At 34.1% G+C, this 17469-nt stretch overlaps 2 protein-coding genes and 1 pseudogene across 3 annotated transcripts; 1 reads left to right on the forward strand and 2 right to left on the reverse strand.

The window, feature by feature from the left end:
• LOC107929503 (protein PLASTID TRANSCRIPTIONALLY ACTIVE 7-like) lies at nucleotides 1-2205 on the reverse strand (annotated as a pseudogene).
• Nucleotides 2206-2922: 717 nt separating this feature from the next.
• Nucleotides 2923-7753, reverse strand: LOC107947231 (RNA-binding KH domain-containing protein RCF3). 2 transcript variants are annotated; one of them, XM_016881807.2, is made up of 8 exons: nucleotides 6631-7753; nucleotides 5083-5556; nucleotides 4559-4807; nucleotides 4195-4428; nucleotides 3869-3954; nucleotides 3582-3690; nucleotides 3352-3478; nucleotides 2923-3269 (listed from the first exon to the last, which is right to left on the reverse strand). In XM_016881807.2, the coding sequence occupies exons 1-8, from the start codon at nucleotides 7357-7359 to the stop codon at nucleotides 3250-3252; spliced, it is 2028 nt and encodes a 675-aa protein (XP_016737296.1). In that variant the 5' UTR covers nucleotides 7360-7753; the 3' UTR covers nucleotides 2923-3249. The 2 variants fall into 2 exon arrangements, with proteins under 2 accessions (XP_016737296.1, XP_040963508.1); XM_041107574.1 differs by lacking the exons at nucleotides 2923-3269; nucleotides 3352-3478; nucleotides 3582-3690; ... (2 more) ...; nucleotides 4559-4807; nucleotides 5083-5556 and adding an exon at nucleotides 5581-5832.
• A 4071-nt stretch (nucleotides 7754-11824) lies between these two features.
• Nucleotides 11825-17357, forward strand: LOC107947232 (putative aminoacrylate hydrolase RutD). Its single transcript, XM_016881808.2, has 11 exons — nucleotides 11825-12087; nucleotides 12183-12381; nucleotides 12663-12745; nucleotides 12902-13002; nucleotides 13550-13645; nucleotides 14111-14164; nucleotides 14773-14921; nucleotides 15803-15920; nucleotides 16267-16354; nucleotides 16707-16890; nucleotides 16972-17357. Exons 1-10 carry the CDS (start codon nucleotides 11970-11972, stop codon nucleotides 16871-16873), a joined length of 1173 nt encoding a protein of 390 aa, XP_016737297.2. The 5' UTR covers nucleotides 11825-11969; the 3' UTR covers nucleotides 16874-16890; nucleotides 16972-17357.
• The last annotated feature ends 112 nt before the right edge of the window (nucleotides 17358-17469 follow it).

A 17469-nucleotide genomic window follows, 5' to 3' on the forward strand; every position in this document is an offset into this window, starting at 1 on the left:
TCGTTAAAACTTGGGAGTTAATTCTTTTAAAAAATATGTTAAATCTGAACTGTCCATGTGATGATTTCAAGTTTAAAATTTGATACATAGCCAATTAAACCATTTAGACTTGAAATGTTTCAAAGGAAGAAAATCTTGATCATCATGTACACTAGCATTCAACCTATTACAGTCTTAAAACACATATGTTACCTTTAAAACCTTTTATGTAAATTCTTCCTTCAAATAAGTAGGTCCAGGCTTGAAAGGGTCAGATTCGGCATAAGCATCCGGCCGGTAAAACCCGGAATCATTGACACGGTTACTGAGCACATGAAGTATAGCTTTCTTCGAACCTCCGTATTCATCCCGGTTATTCTCAACATATTCTTTGGCCTCAGCCGCTACATCATTCACAAAATCAAAACGATTGTCCTCAGATAGCAACAGTCTCAATGTCCATCGTCAACAGTTTCCCTCCTTCTCTTATCTTCCGAACTTGCTCCTCTAAGAACGGCATCCTCTCCAACTTGTACTGCAACATTTCATCCTTCTTCGCCTGCATAAAAACACAAAGGTAGATCAAAAACGTCAAAAACATTGCAACAAAAATGCCCTCAAGCATAATATTTTTCATCACAATGGCAAAAGACCAAAGACAAAGCTTGAAATTCATTTCGATGTGATCAAGATCCTTAATGCAGGAAGATTTCCACCGAATATGAGAATGTGAAACTTGAACTAACACTTATTACATAACAGCATTCATCCCAATTTCACTGAAATGCAATCATTATGGATTTAATAGATGAAAATGAAATAAAATAACCCTTCATCCCACAGATACAATACCGAAAATTTCCTGGAAATCAGGAACCAAAAGGAAAACAATAAGAAAAACGACGGTAAATATACCTAGCAGGTCCCTTTATTATTAAATGGATCAATTTAGTCCCTATACTATTAAAAAAATCAAATAAGCCCAAATTTCAACTAAGTTAACATTTACTATTTAAAAATCTCCATTTATTGTTAACAGAATTAATATTTTGAAAGCTTTTTATGGTTTTGCAAATGAAATCTTTTTGTTTGGTGTTGAACTGCAAATGAAAAAAATGATTTTCATGTCATTTTTTAACAGTAAATGTTAACTATGTTACAATTTGACTTTATTTAGTTCTTTTTAATAGTACAGGGATTAAATTGATAAATTTAATAGTTGAGGGACTAGTTTGATCCTGTCCCTATAATAGAGGGACTTAGCAGTTAGCAGGTACTTTGACAAAAAAAAATTCATTCATATATTTGCTACTGAAAAAAAAGGACGAATGCTCAAACAGTATCAGTCTCCAGCATAAAAAATTGATAAGATTGAATTTTATCTTATAAATTCACATAAAAAAAAACAGTATCCTCACTCAGCTAATCCAAATTTTAAGCCAATTAGACATTTCTTTAAATAATCTTCAACTGTTCATTTATTTATTTATTTTGAAAAAGAAATCAATTTACCGACAAATTGGTACTAGAAATTATCAAATTTATCATATATACAAGAAAAGAAAGAAGTTGGAAATAAAAAAATATATACCAATTTTCTCCGGCGCCAAACCCGACGACCACCGCCCTCACTTTTTAACCGGGAAACAACCTGAAAAAATATATATTTATCATAAAATAAAATAAAAATATTTTTCGGGTAATTTAACAGTACAAGTAAAATACGGGTTTGGAAATACAAAACCTGTGAGTTTAAATGGTGGGTGTTGAGACGAAATGAATTAGTCCCTGCTCTCGCTTGGGTCTGCTAAAAAATCCCCAAAAAAAATTAATTTAAATTTACAAAGAAAATGATGAGACCAAATTCGGAAAAGAAAAAATGGGTGAACCTGTTACCGATTTAAGTAGCGATGGTGACACTGAAGAAGCAATGGAAGTTGGATTGGAAATAGCAAAGGCCATGGCCTTACACTGCACTCTCTGGAACGCTTGAAGCTCGAGCTATGATGGTTTAGGATTAGGACAGCTCAATTCTTTGTTTAGACTACAGTTGTGGATAAATAGGTGAGAGCCTAGTGTTCTAAACGGCAAATATACATGCCGTTTCATTTGGTACTCCAATGATATCTCAAAAAAAAAAAACGCAGACTCCAGAGTTTAGCTCTAGCATTTTGTATGAGTTCTCCTTTGGATCAATTATTTAATTCGATATTTCCAATAAATTAAAATTTATAACTTAAAAAAAACAACTACTTTTAATGTCAACAAATTTTAAATTTTAAATTTTAAAATATTAGAATTCAGATTTTGTCCTTATCATTTCTTCTCAATCCTGTATAAAAGAAAAAATATTGTAGTAATATTCATTATTTTTAAAGATTTTTTCTAACTGAAACATATTATCTATCCAATTAGAGATTTTATAGTAGTATAGGTAAATATAAATATAGATGATTAACCCTTATTCTTGAGGATTTTAACTGTACCCTCTTTATTAATTTAACCATTCTCTCATTCTACTCGCTCACATTCTTTAAGAGGTTGAAAATTGAACTAGTCAAAAGCAATTAGCCATAATGACTTTAAAAAAATTGTTTTCTGTTAAATTATATAATTTGATAATTACAATTTATAATATTAAAGAAATTTAAAAAACGAAAGAATTAAAAGGAAAATTCAGACTTTTACATTAATATAAGAAGCTATTGGTAAATAGAGACTTTCAGACATTGCCAAAGGTTTTTTTCAGCTTCTACATGTGATGAAGTCAAAACAATGTCAATACATCGATTGCCTTGTCTGCCACGTCAAACTTCATACGACAGTCTAAACAGTGTTCATTTAATAACCGAACTAAACTACTATTAATCGAGTTAACCGAAATTATATGTATATAAGAGAAACTTACTGGTAGATGATGCAGTGGGCAAGTTCCTGTAAAAGTTTTGAGCAACGAAAATAACTGCAGTCTTTCTTCTTCATTCAGGAAAAAATTGAAGCATTGCAGGGAAAAGACCAAGACAGAGAGAATCCCTCATGTTCTAATTTACAATGGAGCACTCTCACCCTTCTCACAGTTCTTAATCTAAAACACCGATTTTAAAGACAAGACATATTCGTTCGTTTTTTATGCCCTACATGACACTGAACAAATCCTCATTATAACTCCAGAACCATACATCTGGAGATAATCGGATAATGTACGAGAAAACTTTTTTAACATGCCATCCCCCATACAGACAAGACAGCTCCGAGTTCCAGCATTTATCTTTACGGTCCATCTTCTTGTGCTGAATCAAATATGGAAAGAGCCAAATGAGACATCAGTTTACAAGGAGGAAATGGGAGACATTGATATGAAGAGAGACTTACAGCTTAAAATGAAGCCTTGAAGCAGGCTTTTGGCTCTCTCAGACTGTTCCATAGTACCTGATATTTGAATGATCTTTTGTGTCTCGTTTGGTCTGTCTTCGACCAGAGTCACATTGGCACCAGACAACTATACCGCAAAGTCATAAACCGAGAGATAAATATTACTTGAGAACTAGATTGAACCAAAGAGAACATAAATGAAATAGGTAGTAGACAGCTGTGTTGGTTACCTCACTGATCTGGACCAGTTTGGTTTTCGATTTTGCTATGAGCTTGGGAACGGCGTAGTCCGGTATGGCAACTTCAAGTGTACTCCTAGTAACAAGTGGTACGGCGATTCTAATAGAAAATTACAAGCAAGAGAGGTATTATTCATTAGAAAGAAGAGCCTTCATTCTTTATATGGAAATATTACTTAACAGCAAAAAGATAGAGAGATTGTGATGCAACCTTCCTTTTATACATAAATATATTAAAAAGGACCAAATAAGAGTAAGATTACACAAAACTTAGTCACCTGCTAATTGCAATTGCACTTGGTACATCTTCTCGGCGTTCAGATTCAGTCTGCTTCACTGTTTCAGCACCAGATTTCACAACTTCCTATAAAAAATAATTCACTTTTATTATAATCATATTCTTAGAATGCAGTAGAGGACCGCATATATCACATTCAAGATGTTCACCCTGTGCAGTACATATAACAGTTAAAGAAGAAAATTTTGATGTTTTGGAGAACCATTTTCTCTTACAACTACATACGCAACACAGAAGAAAACAAATGCCCACAAAGAAGCAGTGAAAGGAAAGTCAAAATTAAAAGAAAAGCAGCATAAGTACAACCTTTGATGATGATGGTGTTGCTGGCGTTGGCATATTTTGATAGGTTCCGGGACTGGCAGTTTGACCATCACGAGATGGAGTTAAGTTTGGAGAAACATTCCCCATGGACGCTGTTGCAGTGATAGATGGTGCTGAAGGTGGAGGGTCCAGAGAGAAGTCCCTATACAAGTAACTGCGTAATCGTGATGTGATCTCAACAAGAGCATCTCGAGCTGCCTTTATCTCCCCCACAATCTGCAGAGTAAATCAATGTACTATTCAGAATATACAAGGTAAATCCATCCTATCATCTCACCCCTCATTCAGAATATACAAGAAGCTAAGCTCTCAATGCTTGGTAAGAATAGGAATCTAAGTAGCAAACCTGCACAATCTCATTGGGCCGTGATACACAAGACGGAAGTTCTTCCCCTGACAATATCTGTATGTTTGCACCAGTTAATCTTTTCAGTTCAGATAACGATCCATCTCTTCCCTCTAAACATCCAATTTCGGTAGATGGAACAAGTAGCCTAGTAGTTACTATGTTATCTTTATCAGGAACAAGGTCGACAATCTGAGTTTGGATATGCAACAAAGCCTCTTGAGCTGGAAACAACTCATCATCAGGACCCTAAGGACAAATGAAAACCAAAGATATGTTAGAAACCTCTGAATATGTAGAAATGAAAATTCAAAAGGAGGAGCGATTTTTATTTTTATTTTTTAAATGTCTTTCAAGTTTTAAATATAGTTAATGAAAATATCTCATCCGAAAAGCTGAAGTCAGATGGAATTTATCACCCGAAAAAAGCTGACAAACAAGATAAAAAAAGAGTGTAGGCTAAAGAAACAACTATACACCCAAGTGATGGGATATCATTAAATAAACGGAGAGATGGTAAGTACCTCCTCGGAAGAAATGGTAATTATCTGCTCATCTGACCCGGCCATGGGATCAGCAACCTTGACATCCACACCAATTTCATTTTGAAGTAAATCTACTATGCCATCTGGCTCTCCAAAAACACTATCCACCTTGTCAATAGGGCAAAGTATTCTAAACACAAGCTCCTCACCATAAAGAGGCTGTCCACTGTCAGACATAGGAGCAGCCCCAGCTTCAATGAAGCCAGATGGACGTGAGGAATAATTGTTGCCTCTGTAATTCATAGTAGACATCCGAGAACCAAAAGAACCTTCCATAGATGATCTACGTGAAGCATTGTTTATGTTTGGAACATAATCATCATCAGGGAAAAACCGCTCTGGTGAATGCATTCGTCCGTGGAAATGACCACTGCGGTCACGATGCTGGCTCTCCCTTAAGCGTGATGAAATAATTGCTATAGCATTTTTTACAGCATTTACATCACCTACAACCTGCACGATAAACAACATTAGACAAATATCATAAAACCATTTCAACATTAGACAAATATCATAAAACCAGTTCAAACTTAATATGCATAAATAGATGTAAACCAATAAAGCTTTCCAGAATAGCCATGTATGGTAGGCAAACCACCCCTAATAGATAGCACCATGGAAGCATTATTCTTTGCACTGCAGTATTGACAGTGGGACACTATTCAAGATGCATGGATCTGAACTATCCAACTATTTTGACCCACTTGCAGCCTCAGCTGCATAGAATACCTAGATTCAGACTGCTTTGTCAGCAACCATTAAAATATGGTTGATACTCAAAAATATTCAAATAACAGAGAAGCATGATGTTGAGAAGGTCAAGATGGAGCATTATAGCATTCGAATACATATCACTGAGCTATTTTAGAGAAAAAAAACTACATTGCACACATTTTCAATGCCCAAGAATCCAAGTATCAACAAAAACAGAAAGAAGATAAAATTGAACCATGAATGAAGCAACAACTTGAAGACAATTGAAAGCACAACAGATGACCAAAATAACAGGAATGCGATTGAAGCAGGGCAAAGAGTCTGAAATTTTGAAAAAATATACCAGCAAAAAACTCCATAATAAAACCTTCTGAAACCTTAAGCCTCTTTAGTTTAACAGCAGAGGATAAGCTATTAGTTTCAGCAAAGAGTAAATTGTTTAAAATGATCGAAAAATCAGAGCAGCAGTCCGGCAATGCCAATGGCATCTACTAGTATTAGATTCTTAATAGAGGTTTCACTAAGGGGAAAAGCAATGAAAGGAAACCACATTAGTAACTCCTATAATCCAGGGGTAGCATTCATTCAGATCAAGATTTTGGGCTCCATAATCCCAAATCCAAGACCTAAAAATCCTTTAATCAGTACATAAACATTCAACCGCCCAAATCATTCCATTAAGCCATTGCGTTTAAACATATTATCATCAATCAAATATTGAAAACCCCAAGCATTAGTATTAGTATTTTGTAACTAATCCCCTTTTTAGTGTGTGTGCATTAAATGCAAATCCAAATGCAATCGGTCGCAGACCTGAACAATCTCCTCAGACATGGAAACGCAACGGGGCAAAGTATGGTCTCTAGGCAGAATCCTAATCTGGGTCTTTGTTTCGATTCTCATTTGCTCAATAATCTTTCCTCCTTTCCCCAATAAAGAACCCACATGCATCCTCGAAACAACCAACCTCGTCGCTACCCTGTTCCCTCCTCCTCTCGCCACCGCTCCGTATTCCTCCTCCTCCTCTCCTCCGCCACCACCAAACCCAAACTGTGAATCACTCTCCAGAATCCTCTCATGTACAAGTAACAACGCCTCCTGAGCAGGCGAGAACGACGGCATTCTCCCTTCAGGGTCACGGCGACGCGTGTCAGATATCTCGATGATGCGTTCTTCATCACCGGGAATCAGCTCGTGTACGTTGATCCACGCGCCGGTATGTTGTCTTATAGACTTGATAATACTACCCGACTTACCGATTACACCCCCAGCTTTCATATCGTGACAAAGAATGCGGTAGCTAGTAGTGACCATAAGGGAAGAGTCTTGTCCCCCTCCGCCGGCGCCGCTACCACCACCGCTCTTATTCGGAGGTCGACCGTTGTTGCCTCCGTTGTTGTTGTTGTTCGGATTGTTTCCACGGTGACGATGACTATTAGGTAGGTAGTGATGGTTGTTGTACCGAGGTTTTGTCCTACCCATGGTCTCCCCATCATAGTCTTGGTCATAGTAATAGTTCCTCTTGGATCTAGATCTGTCCATCTAAAACACACACACACTACTAAACTTTTCTTTTTTCCCCTTTTTTTTAAGGTTCTCAAACTTTCGAATCAAAAAGATTTCAGTTCTTTCCTTTCGTCAATGTTTTCTCTTGGGACGATTGATGGCTCAGCTCCTTGTCAAGGATCGGGTCTAGGGTTTTCAAAAGAAGCAAAGCTTTGCTCTTTACGCTGATGTCTTCGTCCCTCTGACTGTGCCTTCTTCAGTTACCTTCCGTTTGCTTCTCGAGAAAATGCAAGTCTTGGTGAGAAACCTGGCAAGAGACAGAATCTGAAAATGAGCACAGAGAGCTTCTTATGTTAGCAGTCATACGGAATTTGAGCTGCAAAGGTTTTTATGCACTTCGTCCAGTTAAGATACTTTACTTATGGACAAATCACTAATTTGGCTTCAACGGCACCGTTTTCTTAATTTTCACTTATTTTATATTTTGGGAAGGCTTAATTTCACAAAACATCTCTAAACTATCGCCTAGATTCTAAATTAGTCCCTATATTGCTGCATATTATAATCGAGTCCTCAAGGCAGTATTGCATCAAACACGTTTTTCGATTAACCCAACCATCAATCTAGGTGTTAATTAAATATAATATAAAACATATTTACAAACATGCAAGGGCGAAAGCAAAAAAAAGAAGAAGAGGGCACAAAATTAAATTATAAATTCTTGAAAGGTCAAAAGATAATTTTACCATTGTACTAATTTATAATTTTATAGATTTTCAGGAGACCTGAAAAACAATTTTAGCATTTAGGGCTAAGGCCATATCCATATTCCATCCCTTTCGATGTGAATAATATTAATAAATTTTAAGAAAAACCATTTCTATTTTTAGTACGTAAAATTAATGTTGTTGGAAATAAATAAAATCAATCGATAAAATCGATTAAATTGAAAATCAAATAATATATTAATGTGGATAAAAATATTTAACTTCCATTCAACCAACAGACCAAAAATCTGCAAACGACAATTGAATCATTTAAACTGAATTATAATTTTCTAATAAATAAATAAATGTTATTTGATAGGCAGTCAAATCACGTCCCGATTTAATTAAAATACTGATTGGACCATTTGTCTGAATTCTAAAAATATTACTGAAGATCTAAATTGTTATACAATAATTTACCATTTTTGAGGTAATGAATGACTAACCAATGTAAAGTAATGATGGAAGTCCATAGCGGAATTAATTTACTACAGTCATAACGTCAGTCTCTCAGGTCACTTGGTTGGAAACTAGGGCCACCCGTTAATTAAAAACTTGACTACATTTTCTTTTTTATGTTTTGTGGTCCCTTATAAATATTATTTTTTTTAAAACTATAAAATTAAATGTTTAATCTGGTTATTACTTTTTTTAAATTTTAATCTCATAAAAACTATTTTTTAATAATTTAAAATATTAATTAATAAAAGGGGAACGAGTCTTAAAAGAAATAGTTATTGACGTCATCAACATTTCACGTAAGTTTACATGTTTGTTTTTTTAATTAATCAATTAATACTAATTTTATTTCATGAAGTTAATATAAAATAATACTATTCAAGTATAAAAAATATTTTGATAATTAAAATATTGTCAGTTTTAAAAACAAATCATAACTAAAGTATAAATGAAAACAGTAAGCGTTGCATGTTGCTTATTGAGTTTTAGTTTAATTGGTATAGGTATTATTATCAATGTAAGATAAGGTAGGTTCAAGTGCAGTGAAGTGCATTATCCTCTCGTTTATAAGTTAGGGAGGAATTACGGATAGTTGATATGACGATGTGAGTAGCATTAGAGTGTAGAGACGAGTGTCAAGTGTGACACATGACAAGTTAAAAAAATACACTATCAATATATCAAATACTAACTTTACTATAAATTTTGATAAATTTAACTTTTAATATTTACATATTTTGTAAATTGTCTTTGTTTTATATTTTGACCAAATTTGACTAATAACATTTCAACAAAAGGTTAAATAATGTTAACTAAAATATTAAATTTTCAACAATGTTGATATGACCACGTGTGTGCTAAAGTGTACTTCATGCTAACTTTACACCATTTATCTTATATGCCACATAATAAATAAATTAAAAATTATAAAAATATTTAGAAAAATAAAAAAGAAGCATGAAATTCACATGGATTGTCATGTTTAAATTCTAGTGTTTTAGTCAATAATTTCCTTAAAATATAATAATTAAACTATTTTTGAAAGGTCAATGATCAAATTCGATTCTTTTTAAAAGTGTTAATGGTCAAATTTAGCTCTGAAAGAGAATAACAGCCCAATTGGCAAAAAATATAAACTTTAAAGACTAAATTTATCAATATGCCTCTATTAATTATAGAAAACATAAAATGCATTGTTTTATTTATGGGTAACCTACACCATTAATCACTAAACTATGAGTAAGTTTTCGTTTTGGTTATTTAACTAAAAAAATTACAATTTGGTTTTTGAACTATTCGAATGTTTTCATTTAAGTAATTGAACTATTCAAATTTTTTTATTTAAGTCACTAGGCTGTTAAGTTTCTTTTTAAAGTTCAGCCAACGAGCTCCAAGTGACAATTCGATAATCGGTACAGTGGATCAATTCCCATCAACAAGTAGAAGAATATACTTTAGATCCAAGTCGATCTGAAGATTAGTGTTAGAGATCGAAGAAAAAAGCTGTTTGAATTTTGGTTCACAGATTCGTGACATACAAAGTTGTTTCATGAAAAAGAAAATCGAACTGCAAAAGAGAATGGGAAAGAGAACTTTCAATTGATGCAAGCAATGAGAACAGAGAAAGCCATATAATATCGAATTTAACAGCCCAATGATTGGGCTTAAATGAAAACATTTGAATAATTCAATGACCAAATTATAATTCTTTTAGTTAAATAACCAAAATGAAAACTTACCTATAGTTTAGTGACTAATGATGTAGTTTACCTTTTTTTTTTAACATAAATTTCATTTCATGAAGAAAACAATACAGAAAGAAAAACAGCTCCGATACATCAAAGAGACAAAGACCATAATGGATTAAACCAAATATACAGAATACACATAACCGATCCAACAAAAGACACCCATTTTCATCATCTCCATTATCGTTAAGATAAGGGAAGAGATCTATTCCAAAGAGTGCAAACAACCATAAGGAAACCTATGCATAGCTTCTGTTTTCTCGAAAGACCCCAACCTTCACCGACGAAAATCTGGTTCATTACTTAAAAAGAAAAAGAAAATCTGGTTCGACATCCTTGATCAAGTCAAACAAAACATCCAAGGCAGCAACCGAGTCCCAAACAACGAACTATACATGGTTGGTTCAAGCTTGATTGTTACTTACTAATTCTACTATGAATATAATTTTTTTTTCTTGAGTTTTTGCTGCATTCATTAAATTTGGACTCGAATTTAGGTTATATTTTAAACCGAATTAGATTGTTTATGTTTGAATCTAGCAGGTAGAGATGATAATAAAAGCTACGCAATTCACTTTATTGATACAAGACAGAGAGCCAGCATAAAAGTTAGAGAGAGAGAAAGAGAACCTTTTTATTGAAGTCGAAGATTTTTATACCTTTCACTACAATCTTGAAATGCCCTACGTTTAGTCTGTATTAGTGGATTAGGGACAAGTGGCTAAGTGGTCTGCCACCGTAGATTTGAGTAGGATAACGACTAAACATGCTTTTAATCACTTCAAATGGAACGCGATAATTAAGATCAGAAGTGATGATTAATAAGTTGAATATACATGAACATTAAGTGAAAAAATATTTCTCAAAAGAAAAAAAAATTCTGGCAATGAGTAAATCTAAAGAGTTTACTCAAAAACTTATCTCCAAAAACAAGTATTAATGTTGTATCTAAACTCAACCAATTTAAAAGATTAAACATAGTATGAATTGAACTTTAATAGTTCGAAACATTATTCAATCACATTATTCAAACGTATAGATTTTAAAATCATCAATAGGCCAAAACAGAAAGGGTTGTAGAGGTATAATTTGAATATTATTATCAACAACTTAAAATAATAAATGATTAAAAATTTTGTGTTAACGTATCAAGACCCAAATATTGAGCCATAGTATTAAGATCCCAATAAAAATTCTTATCCTGCAGTGTTGGATAAAAATATATATATTGCCCCAAAGCATGTGTAATTCGTGGACAAATTCATACATACTGATTTGATGAAACTGCGCAATAAAAAAATCCCTATTCAAAAGCCTCCCACGTGTACGGCTCGATGAGCTTTAGCTCATGATGCCCGCGGTCGGTTCGTTGCAATTGTAATTAGGAAGGGATCTAAAATATGACCTTTGACCGATTTCGCGCCAATCAACTATCCAACGTGGCAACAACCAATAGACACTAACCACGTGGTGCAATCCAACCGCCAATACCCGTATAAGTATTCATCGTCCTTTTGCTCGTCTTCCCTCTTTATCTTCTTTTCATATTCTGGAACAGCAGAAATCTGAATAATCTCAGATTATACTTAAAAAAAAAAACTGAAAATTATAATCTTTATCAATTATTTTTTTAATCCTCAGAGCATAAATTGTGAATCCAATCTACGAAACGATGCCGTATTGCGAGGTGGGAAAAACGCAGAACGCTGTCGACGCTGCTCTAAACAATGGGATCCAGATTTATTATCGGACTTACGGTCACGGCCCTATCAAAGTGCTCTTAATCACAGGTGATTTTTAATTTTTTTTATTTTACTTTCAAATGTTTGTTGAATGTATCCTTCTTTTTGGGCGGTAGCTGATAATTTGGTGAATGAATGGTCAGGATTGGCGGGTACACACGACTCGTGGGGCCCACAAATCAGGGGACTGGCCGGAACCGATAGGGCCAACGACGATGAAACTATGGCGGTTGATCGGGAATCCGACGGAGCTAACAATGAGGTCGGCGGCATCGAGGTTTGTTCCCTCGATAATCGTGGGATGGGCCGGAGTTCCGTTCCCAACAAAAAATCAGACTATTCGTGAGTCTCTTTTGTTTTTAGCGGTTTATTAGCATTCAATTTTTATTATGCTTTGACTTTCTTTTTCCTGTTTTCGATGTTAATAGTTATTTAATAAAGGCGCTTTTTCCTGCTTTTTACAGTGAACTGTAGCTTGTTATTTGTTAAAAATAAATAAATTCAATCAAATTTTTGTAATGTGTTTAATACTGTAAGTGACTTAAAAATTACTAACACCGCCGGTTGAAGAAGAAGAGCGAGGAAAGTGATTTTTCTTTCTTATTTCTGGATGTTAAGTGCAGGACGAGAATTATGGCAAAAGATGCAATTGCCTTATTGGATCATCTGGGCTGGAAGAAAGCCCATGTTTTTGGGCATTCAATGGGTGAGTGAATTCATTGGAATTTTCATTGCAAGAATGAAATAAATCCAGAAAAAAAACTTTAAAAAAAAAAACTTTAACCTTCTTAGTTTGTATTAATGAGGAAATGGTAATCTTGTTTTTAATATAAAGTTTGCTTGAATTTGTTATCCGAAACAGGGGCTATGATTGCTTGTAAGATGGCGGCATTGGTGCCTGATAGAATTCTTTCTTTAGCATTACTTAATGTAACAGGTGGAGGTTTTGAATGTTGCCCGAAGGTAATTCTTTATCTTCTATTTGTGTTTCTGGGCATTTGGTTGCCTTGAATTGAGTTCTCTTCATTTTTTCATAAATTTGATGAGTTTTATGCATATCCATTATTACCGCAGCTTAAGAAACTTTAATGATAACTGTAGAGATTATGTCACAATTTGGAATCATTAGCTAAACTGTAGAACACAGAGGACAGATTTTACTAATTTACAGTGGATTTCAGTTTCCGAAAAGTTAAAGTTTATCATAGCCTGCCATTCTGCCAAGCACTTTATCTCTCAGTTTAGAAAGACTCCTTGATCTGCTAAGTCTCCCCAGATATCACTTCTCACTGTTGTATCTTTGTTGCTGAGAAAGAAGAATGACAGTTAATTTCCTGGTCATCATCCAATATGATGTCAGTAGTAGTACTGTTTATAGTTATGAAGTTCTCATATTGATATAAAGTTAATTCGTTCTCATCAGCTGAAAACCAGATTCACTTTCATACTTTTGGAACTTATATTAGGATTTAGGAGCAGCTAGTAAGTAACTTGTTTTACTATGTTGCAGCTTGACCGGAAAACATTATCCATTGCAATTCGATTTTTAAAGGCAAAGACTCCTGAGCAAAGAGCAGCGGTTGACTTAGACACGCACTACTCAGAGGTAATGTTGTTCTTTGTTAACAAAATCCTTTTCCTTTTTATTTGGTGATTGTGAACTATGTTGTTTCAACTTTTTATTTTTTCATGAAATACCAATGTCTTATATTCAGATATGGTTATGACAATATGACTTTTCAGAAAAAAAGAAACCCTACTAATATAGCAGTATCCAGTAATCACCCCATTATTTATATAGCTTAGAATGTGGAACTGAGGAAAGAGGATGATTAAATTGGCTTATGACAATGAGGTTTAATTTAGCATATATTTCATAACCCTCAAAACTAATGGCCTGCCATTCTGAATTAAGAGTTTCCTGAGTTCAACAAGGTCAAATTCAGCATCCAATTGAAGTAATATCAAAGATACACCTTGGTTCTTTTTCTAAAACAAATGAGTAAATATAACCCTTCTTTTTCCATGCACAAAGGCAACTCATAGAGTTTCATGTTACATATGATTGCAGGAATACCTTGAGGAGTTTGTCGGTTCCAACACTAGAAGAGTAATTTTGTATCAAGTAAGTTACACTGAATCTGATCGTTACTGGATTTGAATGACAACCATATTAATCACTTAGGCCCTGATAAAAGTTACTCCTTGTTCACTATTAGTCCATAACCTAACAATAAGAAGTTCCTAATACTTGTTCGAGTGGATGTTCTGATTTTCTTGGTGATGGATACATCATTCTGCACCATACCATTAGATGGGCAGCGTATTGAAGAGTAGCAAATTTTTTCGGCACACTGAAGCTGCAATTATCTGTTTGCTTTTGATTGATTTTGTTTTTTGAGCAAGTTTGCTTTTGATTGAATACTCTTTGAAATATACTTCATTTAAATTATATAGTTCCTGGAAACCATAATGGTTTTTCCAATAGGAAATGCCTCTGGTGAAATGTACTCATCCGGTTTATCTCAAGGATGATACCATGCCTCTGAAAATCGTTGTCAAATGTTTACATAGTTGACGATCTGTCATCATTGTTTGTCAGAAGCATTGATGTGAGCTTTTCGGCTCATAAGAAGATAACCCTATGAAGTTTTTGCAACAATATTACTGTTTATATAAACCGTAGATTAACTCTAAGATGCTAACTGCGAGATGCTTGCTTGTCCTTGGCAGGAATATGTAAAAGGCATAACAGCAAGTGGCATGCAATCCAATCATGGGTTTGAAGGGCAAATCAATGCATGCTGGAGACATAAAATGACCCGAGCAGAACTTGATTTAATCCGTTCAGGTGGATTTCTTGTATCAGTCATTCATGGCAGGTACTACATTTCATGACCCTGAAAATAGTTTTTATTATGCAAATACTTTCAAACTCCCATAGGATGTATCTATGGTTTTAGCCAAATATAATAATTTCTAGTTAATTGAGTTTTTAGATTTAGTTACACTTAACATATTCTAGAATGTTCTCTTTTTCTTTTCCCAATGTAAGCATGTGGTGAGAGAGAAACTAGAGCCATCTTCTTGATAACCTTTTTATCCTCTATCAATATGGCAGATTATTTGTGGTTATGTTAATACATTGCCAGTGCTGCTTGTTCATGCAGAAATCAACTTCTTGGCGTTTCAACTGGTTGCTACTGATATGAGAATTAGATAATGTAATTACTAGGCCTAGTAACGATTCTCTTTTTTTAAAATGGGGTATAAACCAAGCTAGTTAATCTCTAGGCATTCCCCTTTTTTGGATTTTCATGTAATGGGCTTGTTTAGATTTTTCATAACAAAAAGTCATTGGAACTTCCTCTTAAAATTTTATTCTCAGTGTGCTGTATGGTTGTTCTGCTGTGCATGCTAGTGCAAGTTAAATAAACGAGCTTAAATATAATGTGCTATTTAGAAAGCTCACTTCTGATCTTAACAGCTCCAACTTCCAAGTTGAAGTTTGAAATAATTTCTCTCTTTTTCAGTTTTTATTTAAATAATAATACATAAAAGAAGAACAAGAAGCTACAAGAAGTTAGCAGATTTGGTATTTGTTGCATACTACTAGTATAAGAATATCTAGTTGCTATAGTTTGATAAGGATTATAGTGTGTTTTATGTATCATAAACAGCAACATACTAATGTCTTTTATGTATCATAATAATTATCTCTTGAGATGAAACTCAACTAATTTAACATTTTTGCAATGTGTAGGCAAGATGTCATTGCTCAAATAAATCATGCAAGGAGGCTAGCAGAGAAGCTACAACCTGTTGCAAGAATGGTAGAGTTTCATGGGGGGCATCTAGTAACTCATGAGAGAACAGAAGAGGTAATTTTTCTTCATCCATTTGGGATAGGCATCGGGGGTTTTCACCCCGAGAATCTTTCTATGATGCAAGGGCACTAAAATGGCACTTACGAAGGTTGAAAATGTTTGTAAGAATGAATTTTATTGGAAAAACGGTAACAAAACATGTCAAGCTTGTAGAATTGTGTAGAGAAGAATATTCTGCCTTGTGAAGTAATGGTTACTTGATGCATAAGAATCGAATACAAACTTGACAAAGTTGGTGCTCTTCCATCATTAGTAGATATTTAAAAGTGAATAGGTTTTATTTTATTGTATTTGCCTGTGGAAAGAACCTTACAAGATTGAATTATTCACTAATTTTCAGGTTAATCAAGCTCTTCTTGAGTTGATAAAGGCTTCCGAAATGAAGATGAGCCCACATGACTGGAACAATTTCCCCAAGAAAAGATCAGGTGTGTACTTATCTATAGTTAAAAGCCTTTTCTCCTGCATTGTATCATCAAAATGACTCTTTTTTTTGGTACAATGATTATTCAAACCCAGACTCCACAACTTGGGGTTCATCATCAAAATGACTTTAATGCAGTAAATATTTATTATTTCTATCTAATCTATCAACTAAATGCTTGGATATAAGAATGGTGCATATTCACTACGACTAGAGATAAATCTTCTAGGTGTCATTACAGATAAATAGATTATCTGATCAAACAGATATAGAACTGCTAGAATTCACTTGAAACCTGTAGAATTCTACTTCTGTTTTTAATGTATAATTTTGCTCACTTCATTGAGGTGTAACAGAAGCGTCAAACAGAACAACCGTAGAAAGAGAAACCAACATAATCATCGCAAAGATCCACGTGTTCCTAGTATATCTAATCAGTCTATTTATGACGGCATTTAAGTATGGAAGAAGTTCTCTACAGAGACTAAAACCAGTTAGAGTTGGAGCCTCTTCCCCAAAATAGTCTCCATTTTTAAACTGGTAAATACTGCGTATATATTTCCTTGTATTTAAACCAGGTCCGGTTAATTTGCTCAAATCATCTTCTTTTTTTCTTTGCAGGTTTTATAAATTTGTCACCATTGTGACACGACCCCATTTGGCTTTTTAACTGATTTTCATGTTATATCATGCAAAACCTACTGTAAGTGGAAGGACATCAATATAGCCAAAACCAACAGGCCAGATAACACAGTGGAGCTGGAAGAGAAAGCTAAAAACTTTCCTTTGATTTTGTATACCAAGATAAAGCTAAGGAGATACATTTTTATCAAACAACACGAAGTATAAATAAATAAATATGGCCATAAAAATATTAAAGTTGTCTCATGCATGCAAATATGCTTCCATGATTTCCATTGATAATTTTTCCTGTTTTCTCTAGATTTAGTGCTCTTGTTTTTTGTTTTTTTTTTACAGTAATACGCAACTAGAAAGGTTTTAATACAGTAATACTGACTATACAAAGAAATTATGAATATAACATAAAAAGAGAGAGAGAACATGCCTGGCTGTTGTTTTCAGGTTGCCATGCAAAAGAACCTGAAGCATTTTAATTAG

The sequence above is a fragment of the Gossypium hirsutum genome, chromosome D12 (assembly GCF_007990345.1).
Source record: "Gossypium hirsutum isolate 1008001.06 chromosome D12, Gossypium_hirsutum_v2.1, whole genome shotgun sequence".
NCBI classification, from domain to species: domain Eukaryota; kingdom Viridiplantae; phylum Streptophyta; class Magnoliopsida; order Malvales; family Malvaceae; genus Gossypium; species Gossypium hirsutum.

Excerpts from the sequence above, each read along its gene's own strand:
- LOC107947231 (XM_016881807.2), bottom strand. The coding sequence starts at position 7,359 with ATGGACAGATCTAGATCCAAGAGGAACTATTACTATGACCAAGACTAT. Across the intron at positions 4,429-4,558 it reads GGCCCAATGAGATTGTGCAG|ATTGTGGGGGAGATAAAGGC; the intron begins GTTTGCTACTTA and ends TTTACTCTGCAG. Across the intron at positions 3,270-3,351 it reads TCAAGGCTTCATTTTAAGCT|CACAAGAAGATGGACCGTAA; the intron begins GTAAGTCTCTCT and ends TATTTGATTCAG.
- LOC107947232 (XM_016881808.2), top strand. The coding sequence starts at position 11,970 with ATGCCGTATTGCGAGGTGGGAAAAACGCAGAACGCTGTCGACGCTGCT. Across the intron at positions 12,746-12,901 it reads TGTTTTTGGGCATTCAATGG|GGGCTATGATTGCTTGTAAG; the intron begins GTGAGTGAATTC and ends TATCCGAAACAG. Across the intron at positions 14,922-15,802 it reads GTATCAGTCATTCATGGCAG|GCAAGATGTCATTGCTCAAA; the intron begins GTACTACATTTC and ends TGCAATGTGTAG.